The sequence below is a fragment of the Ranitomeya variabilis genome, chromosome 2, assembly GCF_051348905.1.
Source record: "Ranitomeya variabilis isolate aRanVar5 chromosome 2, aRanVar5.hap1, whole genome shotgun sequence".
NCBI lineage: Eukaryota > Metazoa > Chordata > Amphibia > Anura > Dendrobatidae > Ranitomeya > Ranitomeya variabilis.
In genome coordinates this window covers 617,517,563-617,544,014 of record NC_135233.1, presented here as the reverse complement: position 1 = coordinate 617,544,014, position 26,452 = coordinate 617,517,563, and the positions used below count along the sequence as shown (strand labels likewise).

Below are 26,452 nucleotides of genomic sequence, written 5' to 3'. Positions count from 1 at the left end.
TACAGTATACTACAGTATTGGGTAAAAATTAGTTAATTCTATTAGTCCGGCCCTCTAAAACCATCCCAATTTCTCATGCGGCCCCATGGCTAAATTAATTGCCCACCCCTGGGTTATATAATAAAGCGCAAGGAGCTGTCAAGTTTGGTAGAGCCCCGGTAAACAAAGTGGGTGCAGGTGGGTGCAGGGATTGAAGTGAAATTCAGGAGGAACGTAAGGCAGAAACAAAACACAAAATGTATAGAGGTGATACACAGCACAATACAGCCCAGATTAGCGTACAATAAATTAGAATTTAGGGGTCAGACAACTCCTTTACCAGCGGGGTCACTAGATTTGGACCTCGGATCAAGACCATAGGCCATACACTATAGGATCACAGTTTAGTTAAACAATAGTTATTGGTGGCCAAAACAAAACATAAGTAATGGTCACCTGTGTGGCAGGTCAAAAAAATATGATACAATGAAGTATCTCATGTCAACTATTGGTTGACTTGCAGATTTAGTCCATGTGCTTTAACATAGGTTCTGTGTGTTTCAAGGCCCCGTCTCACATAGCGAGATCGCTAGCGAGATCGCTGCTGAGTCACAAGTTTTGTGACGCAACAGCGACCTCAGTAGCGATCTCGCTATGTGTGACACGTACCAGCGACCCGGCCCCTGCTGCGAGATCGCTGGTCGTGTCGGAATGGCCTGGACCTTTTTTTGGTCGTTGAGGCCCCGCTGACATTGCTGAATCGGTGTGTGTGACACCGATCCAGCGATGTCTTCACTGGTAACCAGGGTAAACATCGGGTTACTAAACGCAGGGCCGCGCTTAGTAACCCGATGTTTACCCTGGTTACCAGCGTAAATGTAAAAAAAAAAACAGTACATACTCGCCTTCTGATGTCCGTCAGGTCCCTTGCCGTCTGCTTCCTGCTCTCACTGACTCCCGGCCGTACAGTGAGAAGTGAGAGCACAGCAGTGACGTCACCGCTGTGCTCTCACTTTACGGCGGCTCAGTCAGAGCAGGAAGCAGACGCCAAGGGACCTGGACACCGAAAGGCGAGTATGTAGTGTTTGTTTTTTTTGGTAACCAGGGTAAACATCGGGTTACTAAGCGCGGCCCTGCGCTTAGTAACCCGATGTTTACCCTGGTTACCCGGGTGCTGCAGGGGTACTTCGGCATCGTTGAAGACAGTTTCAACGATGCCGAAGTCGTTCCCCTGATCGTTGGTCGCTGGGGAGAGCTGTCTGTGTGACAGCTCCCCAGCGACCACACAGCGACTTACCAACGATCACGGCCAGGTCATATCGCTGGTCGTGATCGTTGGTAAATCGCTTAGTGAGACGGGGCCTTTAGCCCACAGGGCATGCTCTGCTGGGATATTCTCTTACCAAAGTCATTAAGATTAATGCAGTAGATAATTTGGGAAGTATGTTTAAATGTAGCTGTCTGCACCTTATCTCCACAGATATCACTTTACTCAGTGATTTATCACAGGCTGCTGTAATAGAGCTTTCTGCAAAGAGAAGAGACATTTAACTCTTTATAGTATGATAAAACAATGGGAAACTAATGTGATCAAATACATACGGTGGTAGACAGTGGCGTAACTAGGGTCTGATAGGCTCTGATGCAAGATCTGGACCACCCCCCCATCCTGATATAGATATATAGTTCCCCATCCTGGTATATATATCCCCCATCCTGGTATATGTCCCTTTATCCTGGTCACCATCCTGGTGTGTATATACGGTATATATATATATATATATATATATATATATATATATATATATATATATACACTCACTGGCCACTTTATTAGGTACACCTGTCCAACTTCTTGTTAACACTTAATTTCTAATCAGCCAATCACATGGCGGCAACTCAGTGCATTTAGGCATGTAGACATGGTCAAGACAATCTCCTGCAGTTCAAACCGAGCATCAGTATGGGGAAGAAAGGTGATTTGAGTGCCTTTGAACGTGGCATGGTTGTTGGTGCCAGAAGGGCTGGTCTGAGTATTTCAGAAACTGCTGATCTACTGGGATTTTCACGCACAACCATCTCTAGGGTTTACAGAGAATGGTCCGAAAAAGAAAAAAAATCCAGTGAGCGGCAGTTCTGTGGGCGGAAATGCCTTGTTGATGCCAGAGGTCAGAGGAGAATGGGCAGACTGGTTCGAGCTGATAGAAAGGCAACAGTGACTCAAATCGCCACCCGTTACAACCAAGGTAGGCCTAAGAGCATCTCTGAACGCACAGTGCGTCGAACTTTGAGGCAGATGGGCTACAGCAGCAGAAGACCACACCGGGTACCACTCCTTTCAGCTAAGAACAGGAAACTGAGGCTACAATTTGTACAAGCTCATCGAAATTGGACAGTAGAAGATTGGAAAAACGTTGCTTGGTCTGATGAGTCTCGATTTCTGCTGCGACATTCGGATGGTAGGGTCAGAATTTGGCGTAAACAACATGAAAGCATGGATCCATCCTGCCTTGTATGGAGCATCTTTGGGATGTGCAGCCGACAAATCTGCGGCAACTGTGTGATGCCATCATGTCAATATGGACCAAAATCTCTGAGGAATGCTTCCAGCACCTTGTTGAATCTATGCCACGAAGAATTGAGGCAGTTCTGAAGGCAAAAGGGGGTCCAACCCGTTACTAGCATGGTGTACCTAATAAAGTGGCCGGTGAGTGTATATATACAGTATATGGTATATGTCACCCGTTCTGCCACGGTTCTTTAATGTATAGAAAACAAAACAACCATTACACTCAGCAGGGTTGTACATAGAAGTCATGGGGCCTAATAGCGGAAGTATGATGCACTCCCCATAGTCCTCCATATAGTAAATGCAACCCCCATAGTCCTCCATACAGTATAGTGCAACCCCCATAGTCCTTGATGTAGTATAATGCACCCCCTATAGTCCTCCATATAGTATAATGCAGCACCATAGTCCTTCATATAGTATATTGCACAGCTCATAGTCCTCCAAACAGTATAATGCACAGCCCATAGTCCTCCATACAGAATAATGCAGTCTATAGTTATCTATTTAGTATAATGCACAGCCCATAGTCATCCATGTAGTATAATGCACAGCCCATAGTCATCCATGTAGTATAATGCGCAACCCATAGTCCTCCATACAGTATAATGTGCAGCCTTTAGTCCTCCATACAGTATAATGCACAGCCCATAGTCCTCCATACAGTATAATGCACAGCCCATTGTCATCCATGTAGTATAATGCACAGCCCATAGTCCTCCATACAGTATAATGCACAGCCCATTGTCATCCATGTAGTATATTGCACAGCCCATAGTCCTCCATACAGTATAATGCACAGCCCATTGTCATCCATACAGTATAATGCACAGCCCATTGTCATCCATGTAGTATATTGCACAGCCCATAGTCCTCCATACAGTATAATGCACAGCCCATTGTCATCCATACAGTATAATGCACAGCCCATGGTCATCCATACAGTATAACGCACAGCCTATTGTCATCCATACAGTATAATGAACAGCCCAAAGTTATCCGTGTAGTATAATGCACAGCCCATAGTCCTCCATACAGTATAATGCACAGCCCATAGTCCTCCATACAGTATAATGCACAGCCCATAGTCCTCCATACAGTATAATGCACAACCCATTGTCTTCATCCATACAGTATAATGCACAGCCCATTGTTATCCATACAGTATAATGAACAGCCCATAGTCCTCCATACAGTATAATGAACAGCCCATAGTCATCTGTGTAGTATAATGCACAGTCCATAGTCATCCTTGCTGGCCATACTTCTACATGTTTTCACTGATTAAAAAAAAAAAAAAACATTATACTCGACTTCCCTCCGCTCCCCCGCCGTGCAGCGTCTTCTTCTGAAGTCAGCAGCTGACTTCAGAGTGAAAGCGATGGGAGCACATGACGTTACTGCCATGTGCCCCTCGTCACAAGCACACTGACATCAGCTGCTGGCCTGTGATTGACAGATTTTATTATGTAGTTTGGTAGATTTTTGGCTAAACTTTAGCAACAAAGTGGAAACACATTTTAGGCCATTTTAATTTTCCAAGTTTGTTACACGGAACCCATAGGACACATACATAAATAAGCACCTGTGAATTCTGAAAACTACAGAGCCACTGAAATGTAGATCCACACTAAGGCATTCCTTCAGCCTCACCTAAATAAGGCCTGCTTCACATGTCTGTGTTTTTAGTAGGTGTTTTATTTGTTTGTTTGTTTTTTTCACGGAAACCACACATACCCATTAAATCGTCCAATGCTATGCACATGTCCGGAATGTGTATCCATGCGAAACACACATGTCAATTTGTTTTCCAGCAGCGCGGATGACAAGGGCCAATACATATGTATGGCTCTGTGAAGTATAGGAGATGCTTTGGAATTTAATTATTTATCCATACTGGAAAACCACTGATGAGTGATGACAAAAGCGGATATACAGATGATACACTGACGCATAACACTGATGACATCAGTACCGGTTTTATGTACATGTTTTATTCGGACATGCAAAGGGGGCCCAATAGAGTTAAAAAGTGAGCGCCGCCAAATAGTGTAACATGTTTCATCATTAGGAGCATAGTACCTGAATTTTTTTTCTCAAGAAAAGAGGATGGCTCCTATAGGCACAACACTGTTTTTATCTTTGTTATTGGGTATAGTGAGGATGCTCTTTCATTCCTCCTCTGGGAAGTGTCTAGTGCCAACACCGTGGGGATAAATTGATTAGCAATATAGGAAAATAATATTACTCTTGGGACCTCGTATGACATACGCATTAAGAATTGCAAACAAAATCATTCTAAGAGTTTTAACAACCTTTGACTCAACAAGTGAAATAAAACACCAATGCACTTTCCGCTCTTTTATGACATATTGTGTTATGTCGCAGCCGGTGTCCCTACATGATTCCTCTCCCTCGTCCTGACAGAAACCCTGACGTGTTCCCTGCTATTTAAAGGGGCTGCGAGCACACTTCTGAAATGTCCCCCAGCCAATAGCTGGGAGACATCACATTATTTAAGGCATCCTCTCCTATAGGGAGGTGCTTAAACAACTTTTGTCAATTAGTTTTAACCCGTCCGTTCTAGTTGTAAGGTCCCTGTATCCGTCCTGCCTGAACCCATTTCTGACCGTCCTGTTTGAACCTCTTCCTAAATCCATCCTGACTGTACCTAGTCCTGATCCTGACCCACTTGGTCCACTCTTGTATCGCTACCATTTCCTATCCAGTCTGAACCTGTGATCCCATACCTGAGAAATTTCAGAAAAATGTTCCTCGATGATTAGCTAATTTTATTTCAAATAAAATTGAAAAATGTATAACTTTCAGCTCCTAAACTGTGTTCTATTGTGAATAAAATACGGCCGTAAGAAATGTCAAACTAATTGCACTCTTGACATTTCACCAATTTTTGGAATTGGGGTTGCATATTGCATAATCTGATGAAAAGAGCAGTCTGTTCCATAAACACAATAAAATATTGATTGCCTGAAGCCCTGAGGGTTATCTCATTCATCCAATATTGCTATCAGCTAGTTATGGTATGGAAACTGCTGATGCGCCACAATCCCTGAAATCACTGGATCCAGAAATATTATAGAAATTAAAAACTGATCTATAGAATTTTTTAAGAATGGAGTCAAATGAATCCACTGTGCTTTTAGAATACTCTATCCAGCAGGCATGCACTTGCAGATTCTTCAAATAGCTAAACTTTGACATTGGCTAAAGGAATTTCTATTCCGCAGAGAAAACAAACTACTGCCAAGGTGAGCTACGGAGCGAACATTTCTGCTAGATACTTATGCAGCCCTGAAAGATTGAAAACTTTCATGGGGACCTGCCAATAACATCCAGTATATCATCAGAGACAGGTCATATTATTGTGTTACCTATTAGAAGGAATGCAATATAATTTATAGCTTTTAATGTGTTCACGATTTCTTGGAATGGTGATGCTGGAAGGCAGGTATAGTAAATAAAAATTGTATGACATATTATCAAGCAAATGAAAATTTACAGTGCTTCCTAAAAAAGAAAAGTACATGTTGCTCCATTTTATCTTGCCTGGCGATGAGGGGAAAAAAGTTTGCTACCTAAAAATCAAACTGTATGATTGATCCAATTTAAATTGTAATGACTTAAATGAAAATTTGTGGTATGATGTAAAACCATCATGTGAAATTTCAGTATATATTCTGCACAAGTTACTTCTAACCATTTGATTTTTTTAATTAAATTAAATTGTGCTGACCTATTTAAAACAAACTACAAGCTTGATAAGTAAAAAAGGAACATATAGTCCAGTCCCAGAGGGGTTTAGATGTACTTGATAATTCCGTTTGCTGGTTAAATCAGCGCTATGCAAGAAACATAAGGATCAACGTGAGCCACACAATTCACAGTAGCAAGTGATTCTTTACAAGCAAAGCATAGACTTGGCAAGCTCCCCAAACTAAGTCTGCCATTCCATATAACTGAAACTGTAGAATAGAGAAGATGAAGTGCTTGACATGCTGTTCTGGGACAATGTGAACCTTCAATATGCAACATTGTCAACGAAGAAGATTCCAGCATACTTTCATAAAAGCAGAGTGAATTTGCATCCTCACTCTGATGGTTAATCATGATCGCGTAAGGAAAAATACAGGACGTTTTCCTTGGACAAGGATGAATGTTAGCTAGTTTTTAATCCAGCATTACAATATAGCATATTACAAATATTACTCTTAAAAATATGGCGGCAAGTCTTCCATGAAAAGATGATTTCCACAAACGTCACTCACAAAGCTGTGGTGGAATTTTTCCATAATTACAGAAGATGTGGTAACTGAGTGCACAGCCATATGGCGATCCATTGGGTGCCATATGTTAGATATGTTTTCCCAACATTTTTAAAAGAGACTTCTTCTGTAAGGCCGGGGTCACACTAGCGTAGAATACGGACGAGTGCTATGCGAGAAAACATCACATAGCACTTGGACCAATGTTACTCTATGGGGCAGCTCCCATCACCGTACTTCTTCTCGTGTGTATTCAACGTGCGTGTAAAATCCGAGACTCGCCAATGCAAGCCTATGGATGCAAGAAAAACTCGGACACCACACGGACCATCTATGTAGCTTGCGACAAATAAAGCACACATTTTCCTCATTTCAGCCCACTGAACCATTAAATTCAATGGTGAGAAATGTAAAGCCATACGCATTGTCAAAATAAATACATAGGTGCGAGAAAATCGCATCTACGCATGGCCATACGGAGAACACTCGTGCGACTCTCAGCAGGGAGACTCGGACCGATTTTTCATACGTTAAGTGTGACCCCAGCCTATGACTGTATGCAGTGGAGCATGCCAAAGTAGGTCCACTCCCCTTCCCACCAGAAAGCGCAACTCTTCAACATGGTCTGTGTATCAGGCATTGCAACTCCACACTACTCATTTATAGGAGGCTAAACTGCATACCAGACAATGCCCAAAGCTAAGGGTGGTGCTGGTCATAACAAAAAACAGGCAACTAATTGCACAGAATTGAAAATCTCTGCACCTTATCACCTATTCAAGCACACGGATCCAGCTCCTTATATCGTGAACATCTGGCTACTGTCAGGTGTTGGACCCCAGCAATCCTACGGACAGGTCATCAGTATATTAGTCTGAGAAAACATCATTAATAATAGACAAACTCAACTTTAAAAGCCTAGACCTTACATGTAGTATGAAACATATAGATCCTATTGTAGTTATCCATATTTGGATCAAGAAGTCTTTCTGAACCACAATATTTAAAATAATAAATTTATTTATTCAAAATCGATATATATTACAAGAGGAATAAAATAGATTGGTGCCTCAGACCAAGCAAACAGAGGCCAGCATAATGTAGGAAGACACAAAAATTCCTAAATGGTGAGATCTATCCACTGTGTCAAAATAGAGTCTCTTGGCAATGTTGGGGTGCATGTATAATAAACAGAAATGTTGCTTATTCTCAATCAAAAGATAATAATCCAGTATTTACAACTGGTGCTAGTATAACAAATATGGGAGACATAGAAACATATCCGCAATTCCCAAACAAGTATTAGGGGCACGGTTCTGCCATCAATAGAAAAACACACATAGCCCCTGCAATTACAACATCCTTTCATATACCCGCACACGCTAAAAAAGCCAAGTACCCATTCCTCCACATATTACCTGGGGGAAGAAGCAACCGCAAAACGCGCATCGGGGTCCAGAGGCTCAGCCTGTCACTTGGCACTGAATTGTCTGGTGGACACATACCCGGGTAATATGTGGAGGAAGTGAGGGATGAATTATATTTAACTAACATTTCTTTATGAATATTACTATGTCTGGCAATGGCCAGACTGATACAGCCTTGGGTCTAAACTACTTTCTTTATGCATCTGAAAGACCACAACTGTAATGCTACGGCACGGGAGGCCTGTCTATCTTGTGCTGGCAGGAAGCCTTTGCAGATCTGAACAGACGTCATACTTACATCAGTATTAGGAATAAGTGGTGGATTGTCGTCAAGCTAATACTCACTGATTGCCTGTGGATTTAGCTATGTCAACTCAGCAGGTACTGAATAAGATCCTACAGCTGAATGGATAGCTGAAGGGATAGCATCAGGCCTGCAGTCAGAAATTCATAGGAAGGCCGTACTGAAGGGAGCGTTAAATGAAAATGATAAATATTTTACGCTTACAGAATAATATACAAACACCGCTTCACTGAAACATACTGCTTTTACCCCATGTTGTGGGGTTTAGTGCAGATTTAAAGCGGGTTTTTAATACTAGGATTCTGCAATTAGACATGTAAATTGCCTTTTTTATATGTTTTTTTGGGGGCTCCATATAGAAGAAAAAAACACAACAAAAAAACGCACAGTTCAACAGCATCTATAAACGCACAGAGTGCATGAGTTTTTATGGAATCACATCCACTTTGCATGTACTTGTAAAGGGATTGTCCACTGCGGAACAACCCCAGATCAATCAATTTAGGACCTAAATTAAAGTAAAATCAATGGAGACTTATGTGCTCCCGCAGCGCCCTTGCAGCAGTGACATGATGCCGCGTCATGTGCAGGATGCAGTAAATGAGCCGTCGCTCATCAATATTCCGTCAGTAAAACAGTGTTTGCGCTATGTGGAAATAGGCTCGTATACTCTGAAAGCTGAATCGCATAATGTAAGTTGATAATGAACACTTAATGTAGGTTTAGACAACATACAATGTGAAAAACCTCGAGGTATAAATCCTAAACCTTTAGGGTATTTTTAAAAAATCAGTAAAATCAGCTTGTGTTGTAGAAACTCTCCAGAGAACACGAGGGTTATATTATAGATTTTCTTGGGAGCAGTTTATAATGGGGATAATCCAAGGGGCTAAAGTGTAATAATCTTTCTATCCAACTTTACACAGGCTAAAGGGGAGAGGCTCCTACTGCAGCCAGCTGTCATATCCAATACAGTGAGGCAAATGAGGACATAGCTAATTTCCTTGGACAACAGAGATGATGTGTAGTAGATACAAAAATGAGATGTAGGAGAAAAGAAAGAGATTAGGGAAGGAACTGTTTTCATTGATATTTTTTGTGCTTTATTATGCGTAGTGTTCCTTTAAGACCTGAAGAGCTTGCGGCTGTATGTTTTCAATTTATTTCCATGACAAGCAGAACTTCTTCTGCTCAATACACACAAACTTGTAGCCCATTCTATGAGCTGCCCACAATAAGGTCTCATTCAAACGTTCGATTCTTGAGTACGAGTGCCATCTGGGATTATGCACAGAACTCATGCATGTGATAGTGTATGGATCCATTCACATGTCCGTGATTTTTCAGCAGAAAATAGTGGAGACATCTCCGATTTTGATCCAAGGGTTGGATGAAAATTGGCAAATACAAGTCAAAGGATGTAATATTTATAGGGGATAACTCAGGAGACTCTTTGCATGGAACAAGACAACTACAGGACACAGTTTTATAAGTGGTAAAGTCTATATTATCACACGGTGATTCAAACAGGTGCAGAGAGAAACTCAAGTCCACAACACTTGGAGTAAATATCAAATGCAGCTCAGCAGTCTATAGGAAACTTCAGAGGAAAATGCAATCACGCAGAAAGTCTATGAAGCACAATTATTCTTGAGGATAATTGACATGAATAAGTCCTTGTTTTAGTCCAAACACAGATAGATATGCTTATAAGGCAGTTCAAATAATATCTTAGCTCAACCAGGGAGGTCTGGGTAATAGTCTCAGGTTTTTGCAGAGCAGCAACAGCTTACATGTCCAGCAAATGCAGATGGAAGTAAACACGAGCAGCAGATGAAGGAGGATTACTGGAAACTGGTATATGCAGCAGGAACTCAGAGCAGAGTAGCAGGATCACCACACAGGTTCACAGGAGCAGGTATATAGCCAGGGAGTCATCAGAGTCAGGAGCTGGATGCAAGGCAGAATACTCTAGCACAGACTGAAGGCTGGGGTGGAGTTTTATAGCAGGAAGACACAGTGCACATGAGACCAAAGACGCCATCTTGGAAAAGGGTAGTAATGCACAAAAGGTAATAAAAAATGTTCAGAGTCCTGACAAAGGGTCTGTGGAAAAAAAAAATTTGGACCTCACTTGGATAACACCCGAGTTCAAGTCTGATTTTCATGGACTGTCAGAATGGAGACAGTGGAAAATTATTTTACTTCTCCAAGTGTGAGAAAGCCGGTTCGCACTCGGACCACACTCTGATCAGAGGTCGATCAGAATAATTGATCCGTTTTTCTTGTACGTGGAAAAATTGGACGTTTGAATGAGCTCCAACTCTGCGAAAATCAGTTATGAAAATTAATATTTGATTGAATAAAGATGACCCTGGAGGCTTGAAATGTCAGCCGTCCAATATACTATTAACAAGCTAAAACATCTTCAAACAAGTTAATGGTAGAACCAAGGCAAGTTATACATCAATCTCTGTAAGGATCAATCTCTGTAAGGATCACATTTTTGGGTCAAGTTACTACCTAAATTATCAGTTTGGAAGTGACTATGTAAATTCCAGGAATAATTCTAAACATTAAAGCTCTGACAGCTATTTCATTACATTATATTTAGTTACCTGCAGGCTTTACAGTGCACCATAGAATATTCTCTCACTTATACAGTATATATATCATGACATGAAAGTACATTACTAGACACCTCTAATGTTATGCATTTTAAATAACAATATTTACTACATTAAAATATTTAAGGACTTACCAAACATATGACAACTGGGCCTTTTTTTGTACATTCTGGTTTTAGAATGAAAGTTATTAGCATTTTTTTGTTTATGTCAAGATACAAAGTTATATAGAAAACGTAGAAACAGTTTGCATCATTCATATAAAAACAATGAACACTAATTTAAACCTGAATAATTAAAATCACACATCGTTAATATTGTTTTGTTTGTTCTATTTTAGGTTTTCCACCGAAGTTTGAAAAGAAACAATCTCTGCAATGAAGTCTAAGGAACAACCATGAAAAAAGCGTCAATGGGGCTGTTTCTGTGATCTCCACCATGTATCTCAAAGGATGACCATCATCAGTCATTATGTAAAAAATATGAGCAAGCAAAGGTTGACTGGTGCCACCTATTCCCTCTGAGTGGTACCATGACCAGGGAAACAAAGCCTGCGTATCCCATCACTGCTAAATCGCCCAGCTCCAAGGATGACTCTGCTTTTGAACAATTTAGCAAGAAGAAATCAGCCGACAGTAAATCAACGGAGGCGTTAGAAACCTCTGGTGGTGTCTTAATTTCTGAAAAATCATCTCTTTTAAATGGTCGAGAAAGTCACAGTCAAAGAGAAGCTGTGATAAGGCCTCAACAAGCGGGGAAAATAGACTTTAAATCTCTTCATAATAGACCAAAGTTTTCCAGTGATGCTACATGGACTAATGGCAAAAGCAGCCCCCTGTCTCCAACAGGGAAGAACAGAGGAAAAGACAAAAATAAGAGGTCCGGAAAGGGAGATCGCAATCAGCACCAGCTCTACAGACTCAGTATTAGCAGTTCAAGGTCCAATCCTACCATTGGAATTGCATATCCTCAGCAAAAGGTGACAGAACCTAAAAAAATAGAAGTAAATCACGGGCCCATCTCTGGAAATTATCGTTTTAATGTTTCAAGTCTTCCGGACAGAGAAGGGGAGGTCCATCAAGAAGATCGTAGCTTTAACAGGTCACACCCGGAGCCCAGTCCCATCCTTACCTCCACAAGCTATACCTCACAAACAGCACCGGCATCCAGGATCCATCAAGGCTTAAAGATCCAGCCGGGTAATCTTCATGATACAGCTAACTCTGGTGGGCAATTGCATTACTTGGAATTCCAACCAAATGGAAATACATGGCATCCATCTGATAAACATTTTACTGGTACCAGTGGATATGTCATTTCTAATCAAAAAGTATGTCCTTTTCCAGAAGTCAACAAGTCAGACTATGGACCTGTGTCATTTCAGTATCCATTTCCATCACTGCAGGAGCAAGTTGGGAATAATTTTTGCAATAATGGGAGTAATCAGGACTTTGTGGATGCTGCACTTGCTGCAAACCAGGTAGCACACAATACTTATTCCTTCCAGTCCTCATCAAGAGAAGGACCAGAGGATCCGCTAGGCAGTGGGTCCTACAATACTGTTTTGCCAGACAACAGAACTTATGGAATACCCTCTCAGCAGGTTCAATTTCTACATACCCAACAAGGGGTTCAGCATTCACCCACACCACCTTGCTACACAGGACGTAATGATCACGTGTCTGATCATAATGGTGCTATTTCATCTACTGGTGCTTTCTCTTCCTCTGGTGCTATAGAACAAACCCAAAGCACTTTTCAAGAAAACCAATCAGTTTTTAATCCTAGCGAATTTAGTTTACATAGTAACAGTATGCCAGCATTGATCAATAAAAGGCAGACATCTAAAGACTTTGTACATAACCAAAGACTCCTGGCTCCAGGGAGTACACTACGAAGGAATATACCACAGACTTCTCTAAACAAAGTGCACTTCTACAGTGGTGTAAACACAGGATCTGCGCCTTTCGATAAAAATCTTTCAAGAATACCTCAGACTTGGGATGCCGGAAACAATAATTTCCTACCTTTGGACCAAAACTCTGTTTCATATCCTAATGCTTCGGTAAATGTAATTCCATATCAATGTCAGACAAATGAGCAGAGACAGATACTAAAAAATCAAAGGATGCCTTGGCAGCAAACTCTCAGTACACCTTCCATAAAAAAACAAAATCGTATCGAGCTGTCAAGGCACACTGGAATCCCAAAGTCATATCCACTTACTAATCCTGACTGGCAAAACAATAATTTGATGACAAAAAATCCACCTAGTTATCATGCAAAGAAACATGATGTAGTGGTGGATGGGAGTCCCACACAAAGGGTTGAAATGACCAGACAAAATTACAACTCTAATATTGATATCTTGTATGATAATACAAAGGATACAAATAACACACGAACTAAAAGTATTTTGTACGGAGTAAGCCAACCGATTCAACAATCCAGAAATAACGCCAACCAGCCACTACAATTGTCAGGAAAGCCTTTTGTACCCGAATCTCCCTATGAATCACCTCTTCCTTCTCCTGCTACCAATCCTGTTTCTGGTAGTACCTGCTCATCACTTTCACCCATGTCAAGCAGTCCGATCAATCCTGATGAGAATCATGTCGCTCTAACGCTAACATCTTCCCCCTATTTCCACCCGTCATGTCAACCAGCTGAAAAGTCTTTTAACATGTCTGAATCCATTAGCTCTGGTTCGTTTCTATACCCCAATTCAGAATCTACCAAAACATACAATTACATTGCAGAGCCCTCTAAAGATGAACAGGAGTTCAAAAATCTACAAGAAAATCAATACCCAAAAATTGCCAATGAGCCAAGTAAAGGATGTCTTGGGAATTTTGAAAGTGAACCACCACCTCCTTATTCTTCTCACCACTTTCTTGCCAATTCGCTTAGCAGTGCAAATTTGGACCAGCTTGACGTTCTTCTGACCTGCAAACAGTGTGACCAAAATTTTGGCAATTTATCCTCATTCTTAGAGCACAGGCAGTACTGTCATCTGAATTCAGCTGTCCATGAAATGAAGGATTCTTTACATGGAGATTTAAGGAAGTCTACTGTCGACCCATCAAAGTCTACTCAAACTCTACCAGGAATATCACTATCCAAAGGACAAATAGAATTTAATTCACATTTAACTGGTTTCAGCAAGGACTATCTTCTTGATTGTGATGGCAAATCAGAAGCCAAAGAAGACCCCATGAAAGGTACTAATGTACATAATGCCACGCCACATTTAATGCCTCTGACTGCCTGTGACACTTTAGAAATGGACGATGCAAAACTGGACAGTTTAATCATAGAAGCACTGAATGGTTTAGAGTTTCAAGTAGACAATGAGATAGACAGCACCTTTATTGATGTTTTTGTAGATGATGACCTCAGCACTGCCAAGGTATGCAGCAATTCCCAAAGGGTGAAAGAGAATAAAGAAACAAAAAAACTGTTAAACGTAGAACAAACCCAAGCACATCATAACTCAATAGCAAACACATTTGATGAAAAATATGAAACAGAAGGGTCCCAACTCCAAAAAAGTGTTAATAAACATGCGGTAAACACTAAATCGATGCACAGCAAAAAGATCACAAAAACAAATTTGGAAGACCATGAATGGCAGAAAGCAGACAACATTAATAAACATGCAACTTCCCAGGCAATGAAAAAAGCCACTCAAAATAAAACTGGTTTTGAATATACTGATGGCAGAGACCTAAAATCTTACGAATCCCAGCAAGATAAAACAGTGAAAAATTATACACACGATTTTACCGTCACAGAAACACCAAAGTCACGTAGGGCTGGTCTCAAAGACACTAAGAAAAAGAAAGCTCACAATGGCACCTGGAGCAAAGAGCTTATACATAAAATTGTACAGCAAAAAAATAAACTGCACAAGCTACATGTAAAAAGTAACAAAAATGTGCAGTTTTCACTGGTAACAGAAAGACTTTTTTCTCCATCAAAAACGCATCCTTTTGGTGAATATGACTATATCTCGGATTCAGAAGATGAATTTGCTGCTTCTTTGCCCAAAAATATAGCAAATGGTAGGATGAAGTACAGTTTTAATCGGGATATACAAGTAAGAGGAACCAGAACCAAAGGAAAGGAACCAATCTGGCGTATGGGAGAGGCCACAAGATTCCAGCTGCAGAGCAAAGATTTGAGGAACACAAATAAAGAGACCACAAACAGAATTAGGAGAAGAAACAGCCAGTCATCAAATAGCAGTGACCAAAGCACCAGCATTTCAAGTGAGACAGGGTCAAGTCCAAAAAGCACTGCACGCACAGATTCTGAAAATGAAGAGTGCGTTCCAAGATGCAAAAGCTTTAGCACTCAACCTCAGAATAATGAGGAAAGGAACTTGATAAAGCCTCTTGTCAGAGAAAATCCACCAGAAATGTTAGCACATACAGACTTTATCAAAAGCACAAAGAGGTTTGGCTCTGCTAAATTCCTACTTGCAGGTTCAAAAGTATACCAAAAGATTAACGAAACACATGATGATGAAAATCAAAAACAACAAACCACTGATTCTACAAACACAAGCATGAGTAAAACACATGAAAATCAAGGACTCAAAAATGCTGAAGAGGATAGACTAAGCACTTACCAAAATGCAATGGCAGCTAGCACCATATCACAAGACAAATACACATCTAAAGTAATGGCAAACATTGACCCTCTGCCCCAGCAGCATTCTTCTTCTTTCGATATCGCAAATGCAAACTACCAAGAGAAACAAATGAACTCATGTGAAATAAATCCCTCTTTCTGTGATGGCAGTATAAAGTACTTAAACGAAGAAATATGCAATGGCGGCAAAGACTTTTCCATATCATTGCCACAATATAATGGAGAATCATCACTGCCTGTAATGGAGCAACAAAACGACAAATCCTATGGAGGTGAATGTCCACAATATCCACACCATCTATATAGAAATATTTTCTCCAAAAGTCAGAACAATGATTCCACGGATATTGAGCAAATATATGCAAATCAAACTGATGGCAATAACGTGCAGTCCTTTGAGAATAAATGTTCTGAACCGTCATCATATCCATCTGACAACAATGAAAATAAAGTTGCAGTGGGTCTGTCATTTGATTCCTCTTCTATATTTGCTGAGTTACCGAACTTTGAAACACCATTGTACAATGAAGCAGCAACTTCAAAAGATAACTATGTTGAATTTAACCAATCCAGCAAATCAAGCAACTTTGAACAACAATTTCCCGAGTTTCTACATGAGAAAAATTGGGATCTCATTGAAAGCATATCAACTGATAATGTTACTCCGTTTCATGTGCAAGAAAATCAAACAACAGAGAAGTTTGTTGAACACCTATCAGTGCCCTCACAACAGCTAGCAACTCTCTCCGATTACAACGTAGCATTTACTAACAGCTCAGAAGACGAGCTGGAAATTAAAAGACTGGTGACAGAATTAGAAAGTCAACTCCAAACGAGCAAAGTTTCTAATGACACATCTTCAAAGTCATTGTCTAAAGATCAGATTACCCAAGAACTCACAGATACTGCTCTCCCATTAACAGAGATGACAGTAAGTCCAACGGAAAGATCCAGAAATGATGCCTACTTTAATGAAATTCCTAACAATGTACATAACACAAATCAAGCAACACCTCAACTTCAGGATTCTCAACCACTTGTAAAAGTTGACAGAAGCTGTGAAAATCTCAGGAACTCTTGGACTTGTTCAGATCAATTTGTTTCTTTCACTTCTGACATCCAATGTCACAAACAGATCAGTCTGCAACATGATATAGGTATGACTGAAGAATTGGGATCATTGGGAAATAATTGTTGCCATTCTGCTGACGCATCTGACCAGGGTATGTCTGATGACCATCTGAAAGAAACAATGGTCCTACCTGAAACACAATTTCTAAAAAACAATGAAAACAAAAGTATTAATGAAACAGAAAGACGGCAACAAGATTCCAGAAATATGTCAGTAAAAGAACAGAAAGCTGAAGAGCGGTATGATGACCCCCCAAAGCTAGAACCTGTCCGAAGTGTGACAGAAATGAATTCTGAATATGTTTTGCAAGATGACAGCCCTTCCGTCCTAAACCTAAATGACACTCCAGTGCACAAGAACAATGAGCCAGAAGAGAGACTTTGTGACCAACAACTGCTGTCTACAAAAGCAGAGACTACAGCAGACACAGGGAACAACCAAAAAATAATCATTTTACACAATAAAGAAGCATCACAGGATGATAACAATCAAAAAGACTTGGTCAATCTTGACATGCCAATACTGACAAAAGAGGAAAATGCAATTAGTGGAAAAACTCTCACTTCTAAAGAATCATCAGAGAATCCTTTGCAACAACTCCAACTATTTGTGGCAAGAACAGCCAAAAATAATGAGGAAGATATGCTTATACCTTGCTTCCCAATGCTACTTGCAGCTTCAACATCCGACTCCAAATCAGAAGCAGAGAGTCGAGTTTTGTGTAGTGTGGATAGTACGTTTACTCCTATAGGAGAACCAGAAAACGACAGTAGGTTAGTAGAAAATGATAGTGTATTGCAAATATCAGAACCTTGCACACAGCAAAAAGACATTGATAAAGCAGGCTATAATTGCTGCACATTCTTGGAGTCATTAAGTATTGAAACTCAAAGGGAGGACAAACCAGCAAACAATAAAGAATCCTCAGAGCAGGGAATTCCTAATACTGGCTCGGTTGGCTTGAGAAACGATCCTAACAGTCTACATTCAGAAAAACAGTTGCAAGCAGAAAATAATGGAAACAATGGAGAAAACGAGACATCATCATCTCTTATGAAGAAGGAAAAGCAGACTAGCACTAATACATTGTTTGATAATGAAGACTACACAGGTGGTAACATCACTTCCACACTGATCGATGTCCAGGACAACTCATCTGGTTTAGCTGTAGGAGACTGCCTAGAAATTGAGACCTTAGAGCCCAAAAAGACAACAATTTTCAAACAAAAAGATGTGGCCACACAAAACCTAACTAATGATATCTCTGTTTTTAGAACCCAAGAAAATGATCATCAGCATATGGATATCCTACCAGAAACAGACCTATTTTTGAGAACTGATAGCACAAAAGAAACTTCTCTTTTAAGTGAAATTAAATGTGGTACCGTAGTCACAGGTGACAAGTCATCTACTCCTTTCCCTTTGCCTCCCGGCACTAATGACGTTCTGTGCAATAGTAACAATGACTACGAAGCACATCTACTAAGCATCCCTACGTCCGATTCTGTGTTGAGTTTTGATCTACTCTCTCATACAACACTTAAAGAATCGATTTCACCACAAAAACTTGTATATACATCCCCAGAGAATGGCTTTAACTCAGAAGAAAGGGATTCACTTTGCAAAAATCCTGAAAAATGTCAAAACGAGCAAGATTTAAGAAAGGATTCAGCGGGAGAGATGGATATACAGCTTTACCTTCACAAAGACAAAACTTTGACAGTAGATAATACAGAAAAACTAGCAAAAGAGAAAGTCTTAATGGAACCAGTTGTTGAAGGAAACATAACACCATGCTTCTGCTCTGAATTAGTTTGTGCACATTACAAAAGTCAACAAGAAGAACAAGTTACTGACATGATCCTGGAGTGTCAATCAATACCAACAAACGATACATATCCAATTTATACTGGAGAAAATACTAGCTATCTGACTTTGCAAAGTGACATTTTTCCTGAAAGTATACAGACATCTTTAGGGCCGTCAATATGCAATCAACACGTGTCAAATACATGCGATTGGAACAATATTAATGATGGCTCACATATGGCACATGTGTTTCCAAACAAGGAGGACAGGACATCAAGTACAAGATGCGAACTCATGAGTATTGATGATCAGGGATTTGTAGAGTTCAACTGCCATACTACAGAGAAAACAGCTATACAATTAAGTCTTCACAATACGAATGTTGAAAACAAGATGGCTACAGATCAATCTGAAAATAGGTGTACCAATGATATGCACTCTGTTATAGATGGTGTTCTACGGATTCTAGAAGGTGACAAGAGCAAAGAAATACTTCAGAGCATTGGAATTTCACCAAAAAGTAGTCCCATCAAAGAAAAGAAATCAGCTGGGTTATCACTAACTTGTGATATATGTTCAGTATCTTTCCGCTCAAAACCAGGACTGACAAGACACAAAGCAGTTAAGCACAACAGGTCACTGGCATCACAAAAAGATGGTGCGATTAGTGCAAAAACATCAAATGTGAAAAATACAGCATGTGAGTGGAAAGGCATTAATGACAGTCAACATGACCTTGACACAACCTCCCAGAACATAATTGCAGATTTGCTAAACCCAGACGGCAATATTCAGTCTCAAATCCTAATTGCAGATGAAGACAAAATACCTTTTGTGGCCAAAAATAGTGAAGACACTATTATTTGTGATTCAGTGAGCAAAAATAAGTTGAATGGAAAAGTAAAGAAAAGAAAGCGCAAGGTCGCAATCAAATCTACAGGTTCACAAATTCCCTCTGATGATGTCTTAAACATCTTAAAAACGAATATTTTAAAGGCCATTGGACACTCAAACAGCTTCAATTCCTCAGAGCCGAACTTGGAAGAGTCATTAAATAAAGACATGGCACATACAGAAATTAGTACACAAAAAGAGAGTACAGAGTCCTACTCCACTGCAATAACGATGGATGACGATGAAAAGCTGGTCAGTGACGTTTTAGACATGGAAATGAATGGAGAAAATTTGCTTCAAGAGCAAACATGGGCAGGAAACCTGAACAGTCGCCATGAACACATTATCAATGACTGCAAAATTCAACCTGTGGAAACTATGCTGGTGAATGATCAAAGTGCAATAAATGGAGGGAAAGAACATATTGTAGAAACTGCCCAAGATCAAAAGGAAGTCGAAGTGTCCAACACGCCTAAAGAAACAGTAACTGACTTTCATATATTCTTTGACGATGATAATACATTTTCCCAACTATTTCCTAGAGATGATCACTTTATTAGAAGGAAATGTACCCGTGTCTATGGGAAAAAAAACAAAAGACAAGCCCCTCATTTTGATTCAGAAGTCAAACACATTGATACAGTGGATCAATGCCATACACCACAAATAAATTACTCAAGTGAGTACAGTAACATTGCACTTGACTCAACGTTAGAAAGCAGCCATTTTTCTAACCAAAATGAACACATAGCACATTATGAACACCTTAATCTTGCAAAGGAAACTAGCGAGGAGGATGAAAACAAAATACTGTCTTTTGCATGCCAGAACCAGGATAATCTAAATGCGCCATCCCTTATTGACAGGGCTGAAAATGAGAAAGACAGAGATGTAGCCCTTCATATCACCCTTTACAAGCCATCTCCCGAATCTTCAGATTTGTCAGAAGAGATGAGCCCAGACCTGAGAGACTCCGAAGATATTCTGAACACTAATGCTAGTGATGATTTGGGTCTTCCTGATGTTCCTACTATTGACATGAAGATGCTTAGTACAAAGTTTGATATGAGAGAACTGTCTTTTTTTAGTGCTTGTGGAGATGACTCAGACCAATCTGATTTTGAAATCTCAGATAATAACCAAATGGCAGAAAAAAATAAAAAGAAAAGCAAAAATAAATTAAATGACAAGAAGCAGGCAAGAAATCATAGCAATGCAAAAGTTAAAAACAAGGACAAGCAATATAAATGTAAAGTGTGCTTTCAATGGTTCCTGACCTTAGGTGAGCTAGATTTTCATAAACTAACTCACAATCCTTCACCTCCTCCAACCTGTTACATGTGTGTTCAGCGAAAGTTTAGCTCTCGTGAACAGTTAAGAGATCACCTGAAAGACAAACATGCAAAAAATAAGGCAGGACTATGGATTTGTGGAATGTGTTTAAAGGAAATCTCTGATGTATGGATGTATAATGAGCACTTAAGAGAACATGCTACTCAATTTGCTAGGAAAGGCCAAGCACAGAAATCAGTGATGGGTATTTCAGGCTGTTTTGCAGGCGACAGTATGGTGAGGACATTCCTGAGCACCTTTATATACAGGACACCAAGCACATTATCAAAAATTTCAGAGGCAGATGATAAAGATTTATTGAATAAAAGACCAGATCAAAAGGAAGACAAGGGTGAAGAGGAAGTGGTCAGTGAAAAAGAAGTAGACAATTTTATCCATGTTGTGCCACCTGTACCAATCCAACAAGTAAAACTTTCAGTTAGTCCTTCAACCGAAAGTTCACAAAAAAGTGACATTTCTAAAAATGCAGTTATGCATCCTCATTGTAAAGATCCCTCCAGAGATTGTCACCACTGCGGGAAGCAGTTCCCTAAGCCTTTCAAACTACAGAGGCATCTTGTTGTCCACAGTTTACAAAAAATCTTCCTTTGTCACAAATGTCCGAAATCCTACCAAGAAGCACAAGAGTTGAGAAGTCACCTGAACAGTGCGCATCAGTTAGCGGAAAAGTCTGAAATCAAGCATACCACACTTTATGCATGTGAGCTATGTGCTGATGTTATGCATGTGATAAAGAAGTCTTTTATCTGTAGCACATGCAATTATACATTTTCCAAAAAAGAACAGTATGACAGGCACATGGAAAAACACCTGATAGGCGGAAGTATGACTTTCAAATTTAGAGGTGTAACCAGGCCCATAGTTTCTGGAAAGTCGCTAAAGCTAAAAATAAAAGATTCTCCAGCATACGATGACATGCCGCTTCCAAAAAAGGCAAAGACTTCTACTTATTCTCACCCATGCGATGATGTAGAAGCAATTGACCATAGTGATCTTTCTCAATACCCTAAACTTTCACCTGGCGTGTTTTTGGATGAAATGAGAGAAGATTATATTGAAAACAAACATGAAAGCACAGTCAAAATAGAGGAGATACTGATGGATGCACCAGAACTCCAAGCTGAAGGAAACGAGCAAACTGAGTGCATTACTGAAGAACGCCCATTGCCTTTTGAAATTAGCAATGAGAAACTAAGAAGGAAAGAAGGGGATGGCATAATTGGTGGCAGAGTAGACACACTAGAATCTTCTTCTGCATGTGCGGAGATAAATGTTGCTTTTTCGGAGAGTCATGATAAATATACCAGCATGTCAGACAAGCCAACAGATGATCAAACATCAAGTAAGCAGGATGAATCAGTGGACATACAAACCCCTCCCATAAAAGCAGATGATTTGTGTCAACTATTCACAGAACAGGAAGCATTATTGACTACTGCGAAGAAAATGCAAGAATTCAATGACATCCCAGTAGAGCATCAAGCGTCAACACAAAAAGGCAAGGAGGCCATTGAAAAAAAAGCAGGGTCACTCCCAACAGAAGGAAACAAGACACTTGTTTCACCACCATCCAATGAAAAATCGTCTACCACAGATGTAGAGACTTTGTTAAAAAGCTTTAAAAAGAACAAACCAAGCAGTTTACTAATAGAGACAAGTGTTACAGAATCTCACAGTGAAGAGTTACCGAAAATCTTTACACCAAAATTAAAGCCAGAATCCTCTGTAACAAGGGATAATACGGCCGGTAATCTAAAGGAAACAAATGCTTCCCAAACAAAGATAGTAAAGAAAGATCTGGCTATAAATTTTTCAAAAAATAATACAGACATTAAAATGCTGGACAAAATGTCAAGGCCAATATGCCAAAAATTACACCAAAGGAAACGTAAGGAACACAAAATTCCTGTCCATAAAGGCAATGCAGAGTCCCAAGAGAATATAGTAGAAATCAAAAGAAAAAAGACAAAACTAATAGCTAGTGGAAAACGTGAAACTTCTATTAATGTTAAGAAATCAGAATGGATTAGTGGTCTTCTGGACACAAAAGACGATACTTCTAGCATCAGGCCTTACCCAAAGGCACAAACTGGAGGAACTGGTAGTCAGTTCCGAAAATCTGTGTTGGACACACAAAACCACAAGAAACTGAACTCTCAGTCTAACTATGGGGAGTACAAGAGCAAAAGAACTACCATTACTAAAAGTAATCAGTTCTCTCCAAAATGCCCTGCTCTGTCTTCAAACAGCCCTGCACATAAACGCAAAATGGGGCACAACGTGAAACCCACTGAGCCATCAAATTATAGGACTGCTGAATCACAGAACAATTTGCTAAGCCAACTCTTTGGACAAAAACTGACTAGCTTTAAAATTCCTTTAAGAAGGGATGTTACCGAATGATATTAGGTGATTTCTGTCCTCATTTTTTTTTTTTTTTTTATTATTATTAATGCATTCCCTAAGCTTTGCCAAACTTGCACTGCCTCCATTGTAAATGAGTCCTTTTGTGCTGTAATCTACTTCAATGCATTTGATTTGTTATGCTGATGTTGGGACATATACAGTATATATATGAACTTTACAAAACCAATTGTTTTCATTTCTTTGGTCAAGCATACTAGTAAAAGCTATTTTCTACTGTTGTATATAATTTCTATTTTTGTTCAGGATGAAGAGCTGGGATTAAAAGTTAAAATTAGTTTAACCCATGCTCTTCAATAAAATAAAACAAGAATAATTCAACCTAAACACGAAATCGCCCAATAATGTTATACTATACTTCAAAGCATTATTCAATTATGTAGATAACATAAAAAAAATATATATAAAGGTTTAAGAAGTATAAGACTGAATTTATCTTCAGAAGCACTTTGTTATCTATCCGATGAACTAGTCATGATGGAAGAAGTTTATGTATAGCTGTATAGACCATTCAGAACATGACAAGCATTTACAAAATATAGAAATTGACTCTATATACCCCAATCCTAAAATTAATAAAATGATTCAAGATAAAATTGTAGTAAACCAAGAGATACACAGAAATGATTAAACCAAGACTTGAGGATTTTTCATACTACAGACAAGCCAACCAGTTTGTAGTCGGCTGACTCTTCTCAGTCCAAGAGCATTAATATAAAATACACTGTATTAACGTTATGTAAGGAATGCTTCCTTGGCTTTTATATATGCTGCTTGTTAGATGCGATATTGTGAAAGGGCTATGAGCAAAGTACAACTAATAAATGTAAAATAAAACCTTTCTCGAGTAACTAACATCACATTGTGAGCTGGGGATCCTAGTGCGAGCAGAAACTGTACTAGTGAGCCACATCTAACTCACGATCCCTGGAGGAAGGTCATCCACTTTGCCACGTATATTTATCATTATAGTTTATACCGGTTGTCTTCATATTTGCATTTTTATTATGGCGTAGAGTAACTTGTTTCCATGAGGAGGACACGCAATAGACTAGCTCTCTACATGGGATGAAATGCACGCTCTGCCCTGTGAACTAATACACATCTGAAGACGTACTGAACTGGTTTTCTCTATTTAAGTAGCATTTCGCACAGTCCTGTTTGAACATATGCCTCATACAATGTGTTCCTACAGACTTACCAGAACATACCATTTCTGTGACCACTGTAAAACAACACATTACAATTATTTTGCTACCCTTTAAGCAATGATAAATGGGCCTTCTCTGCTTCCGGTAGTGCATTAATGAACCACAATGCTCCAGACCTTTTCAGAAGACCTTGGGGTGTCCTGTCTTTGAAGGACTATCTATTAATATTTTATTGTTGACAATCTTACTGTAAATCACCCAGAATCTTTGCTTAATGATTACCATGGTGCTATTTGTTCATAGTTCAACAAATGTGAAAACTGAAACGTTCAATGTCCAGTGCCGAACAGTGTTACAATCACTCTCCCTCTATCTAGCTTATGTAAATCTATATGCAACTATATCTACTATATACTACAGAGAGACATGAAACTCAGGTGCAACGGACGGTCACTCTGGTTCAGCTGAAAACCTCTACGAGACGTTAGTATCCTACAGCACTGATGTAGCTTGTGACACCAGAGTACTTCTCCAGCACAGAACCCTGAGAAATGTACCAACATGCAAGGCCTTCACTTGTTTATATGTATCATGAAAGAACATTGTATTGTATAAAATATATTCGAGTTATTTGGTGCAATGACTAATTCAAAAGATTTTATTTTGATATTTGTTTCCAAAAAAGAGCAGAAAGAGCATTATGCATTTTTATATCATTATTTTGTATGACGTAAAGTGCCTCTTTATATTGTTGTTAAATAAAATATAAGATGACGAACGGATGCCTGTTTTTAGTCGCACATACACACAATGAAGGACTGTCTTGTAACAATATAGAAGAGCCCTTTCTCTTCTTATTTGCCAGCAAACTCTCGTGCAATTTTGACTAAAGCAAGTGGTGAATAAAGTAAGCGGATGGCTGTTTGACCGAGAAAAAGATGTAAAGTTAAGACCCCCATACTCATTGGATAAAAGCTGGCTGAATGCTCCGATTCCTGCGGTATTGGATGGACCTCTGTGTATCGGGGCCTTCCAACTCTCCCCAAACAGATGTCTAGGACAAGAAGGTTCAACGGCTGACACTTTTGCTCACTGCGGAGATAAGATTCTGGCATAGACTCTCAGAGAAAGCAGGAATGCTTGGCACTACTCTGTATGATGGAGTCGGAAGAGACAGCTAATGTGTATCTAAAGTGTGTGGGCCATCTAGAGATTGGTGTCAGATCATAAAGTGTACGGCTGGGTGCAGGGATTAAGATAACTACGGGGCTTTGCATCCAATGGATGAAGTGGCACAAGCCCAGATTTGCAGCTGTCATAAGGGTATGTGCACACGTTCAGGATTTCTTGCAGAAATTTCCTGACAATAAACGGACATTTCTGCCAGAAATCCGCATGCGTTTTTTTCACGTTTTTGACACTTTTTTTGCGCGTTTTTTATGCGTTTTTCCCCAATGCATTAAATAGCGGGAAAAACGCAAAAAATCTGCAAAATGAATGAACATGCTGCTTTTTTTTACCGCGATGCGTTTTTTTCTTGGAAAAAAAATGCACCATGTGCACAAAATTGCGGAATGCATTCTAAATGATAGGATGCATATGTATGCGTTTTTACCACAAAAAAACGTGAAAAATCCTGAACGTGTGCACATACCCTAAGGGTGCAAAAACTCCTACCTCCAATTTATAATTTAAAGCCTAATTGTAGAGGATCTTGGCAATATCACTTTTTTACACTGAACAACAATTATTGCTAAAGCTCAATATTCAGATTGCATTTGAGCCTTTTGTAGGACTGGAGGATTTACTGAACCATACCTCTACCAGTATACTTAGACATATGA

The 26,452-nt window shown here is 39.6% G+C and overlaps 1 protein-coding gene across 2 annotated transcripts in view; it reads left to right on the top strand.

Annotated features, from left to right (window-relative positions):
- ZNF469 (zinc finger protein 469) overlaps positions 1-25,386 on the top strand; it is a 539,905-nt gene extending 514,519 nt beyond the window's left edge. For both annotated transcript variants that reach the window (XM_077288811.1, XM_077288812.1), the window contains one exon: positions 11,530-25,386. In XM_077288811.1, the coding sequence (XP_077144926.1) occupies positions 11,722-23,436 (11,715 nt within the window). In that variant the 5' untranslated portion in view covers positions 11,530-11,721 and the 3' untranslated portion in view covers positions 23,437-25,386. The remainder of the gene's footprint in view (positions 1-11,529) is intronic.
- The last annotated feature ends 1,066 nt before the right edge of the window (positions 25,387-26,452 follow it).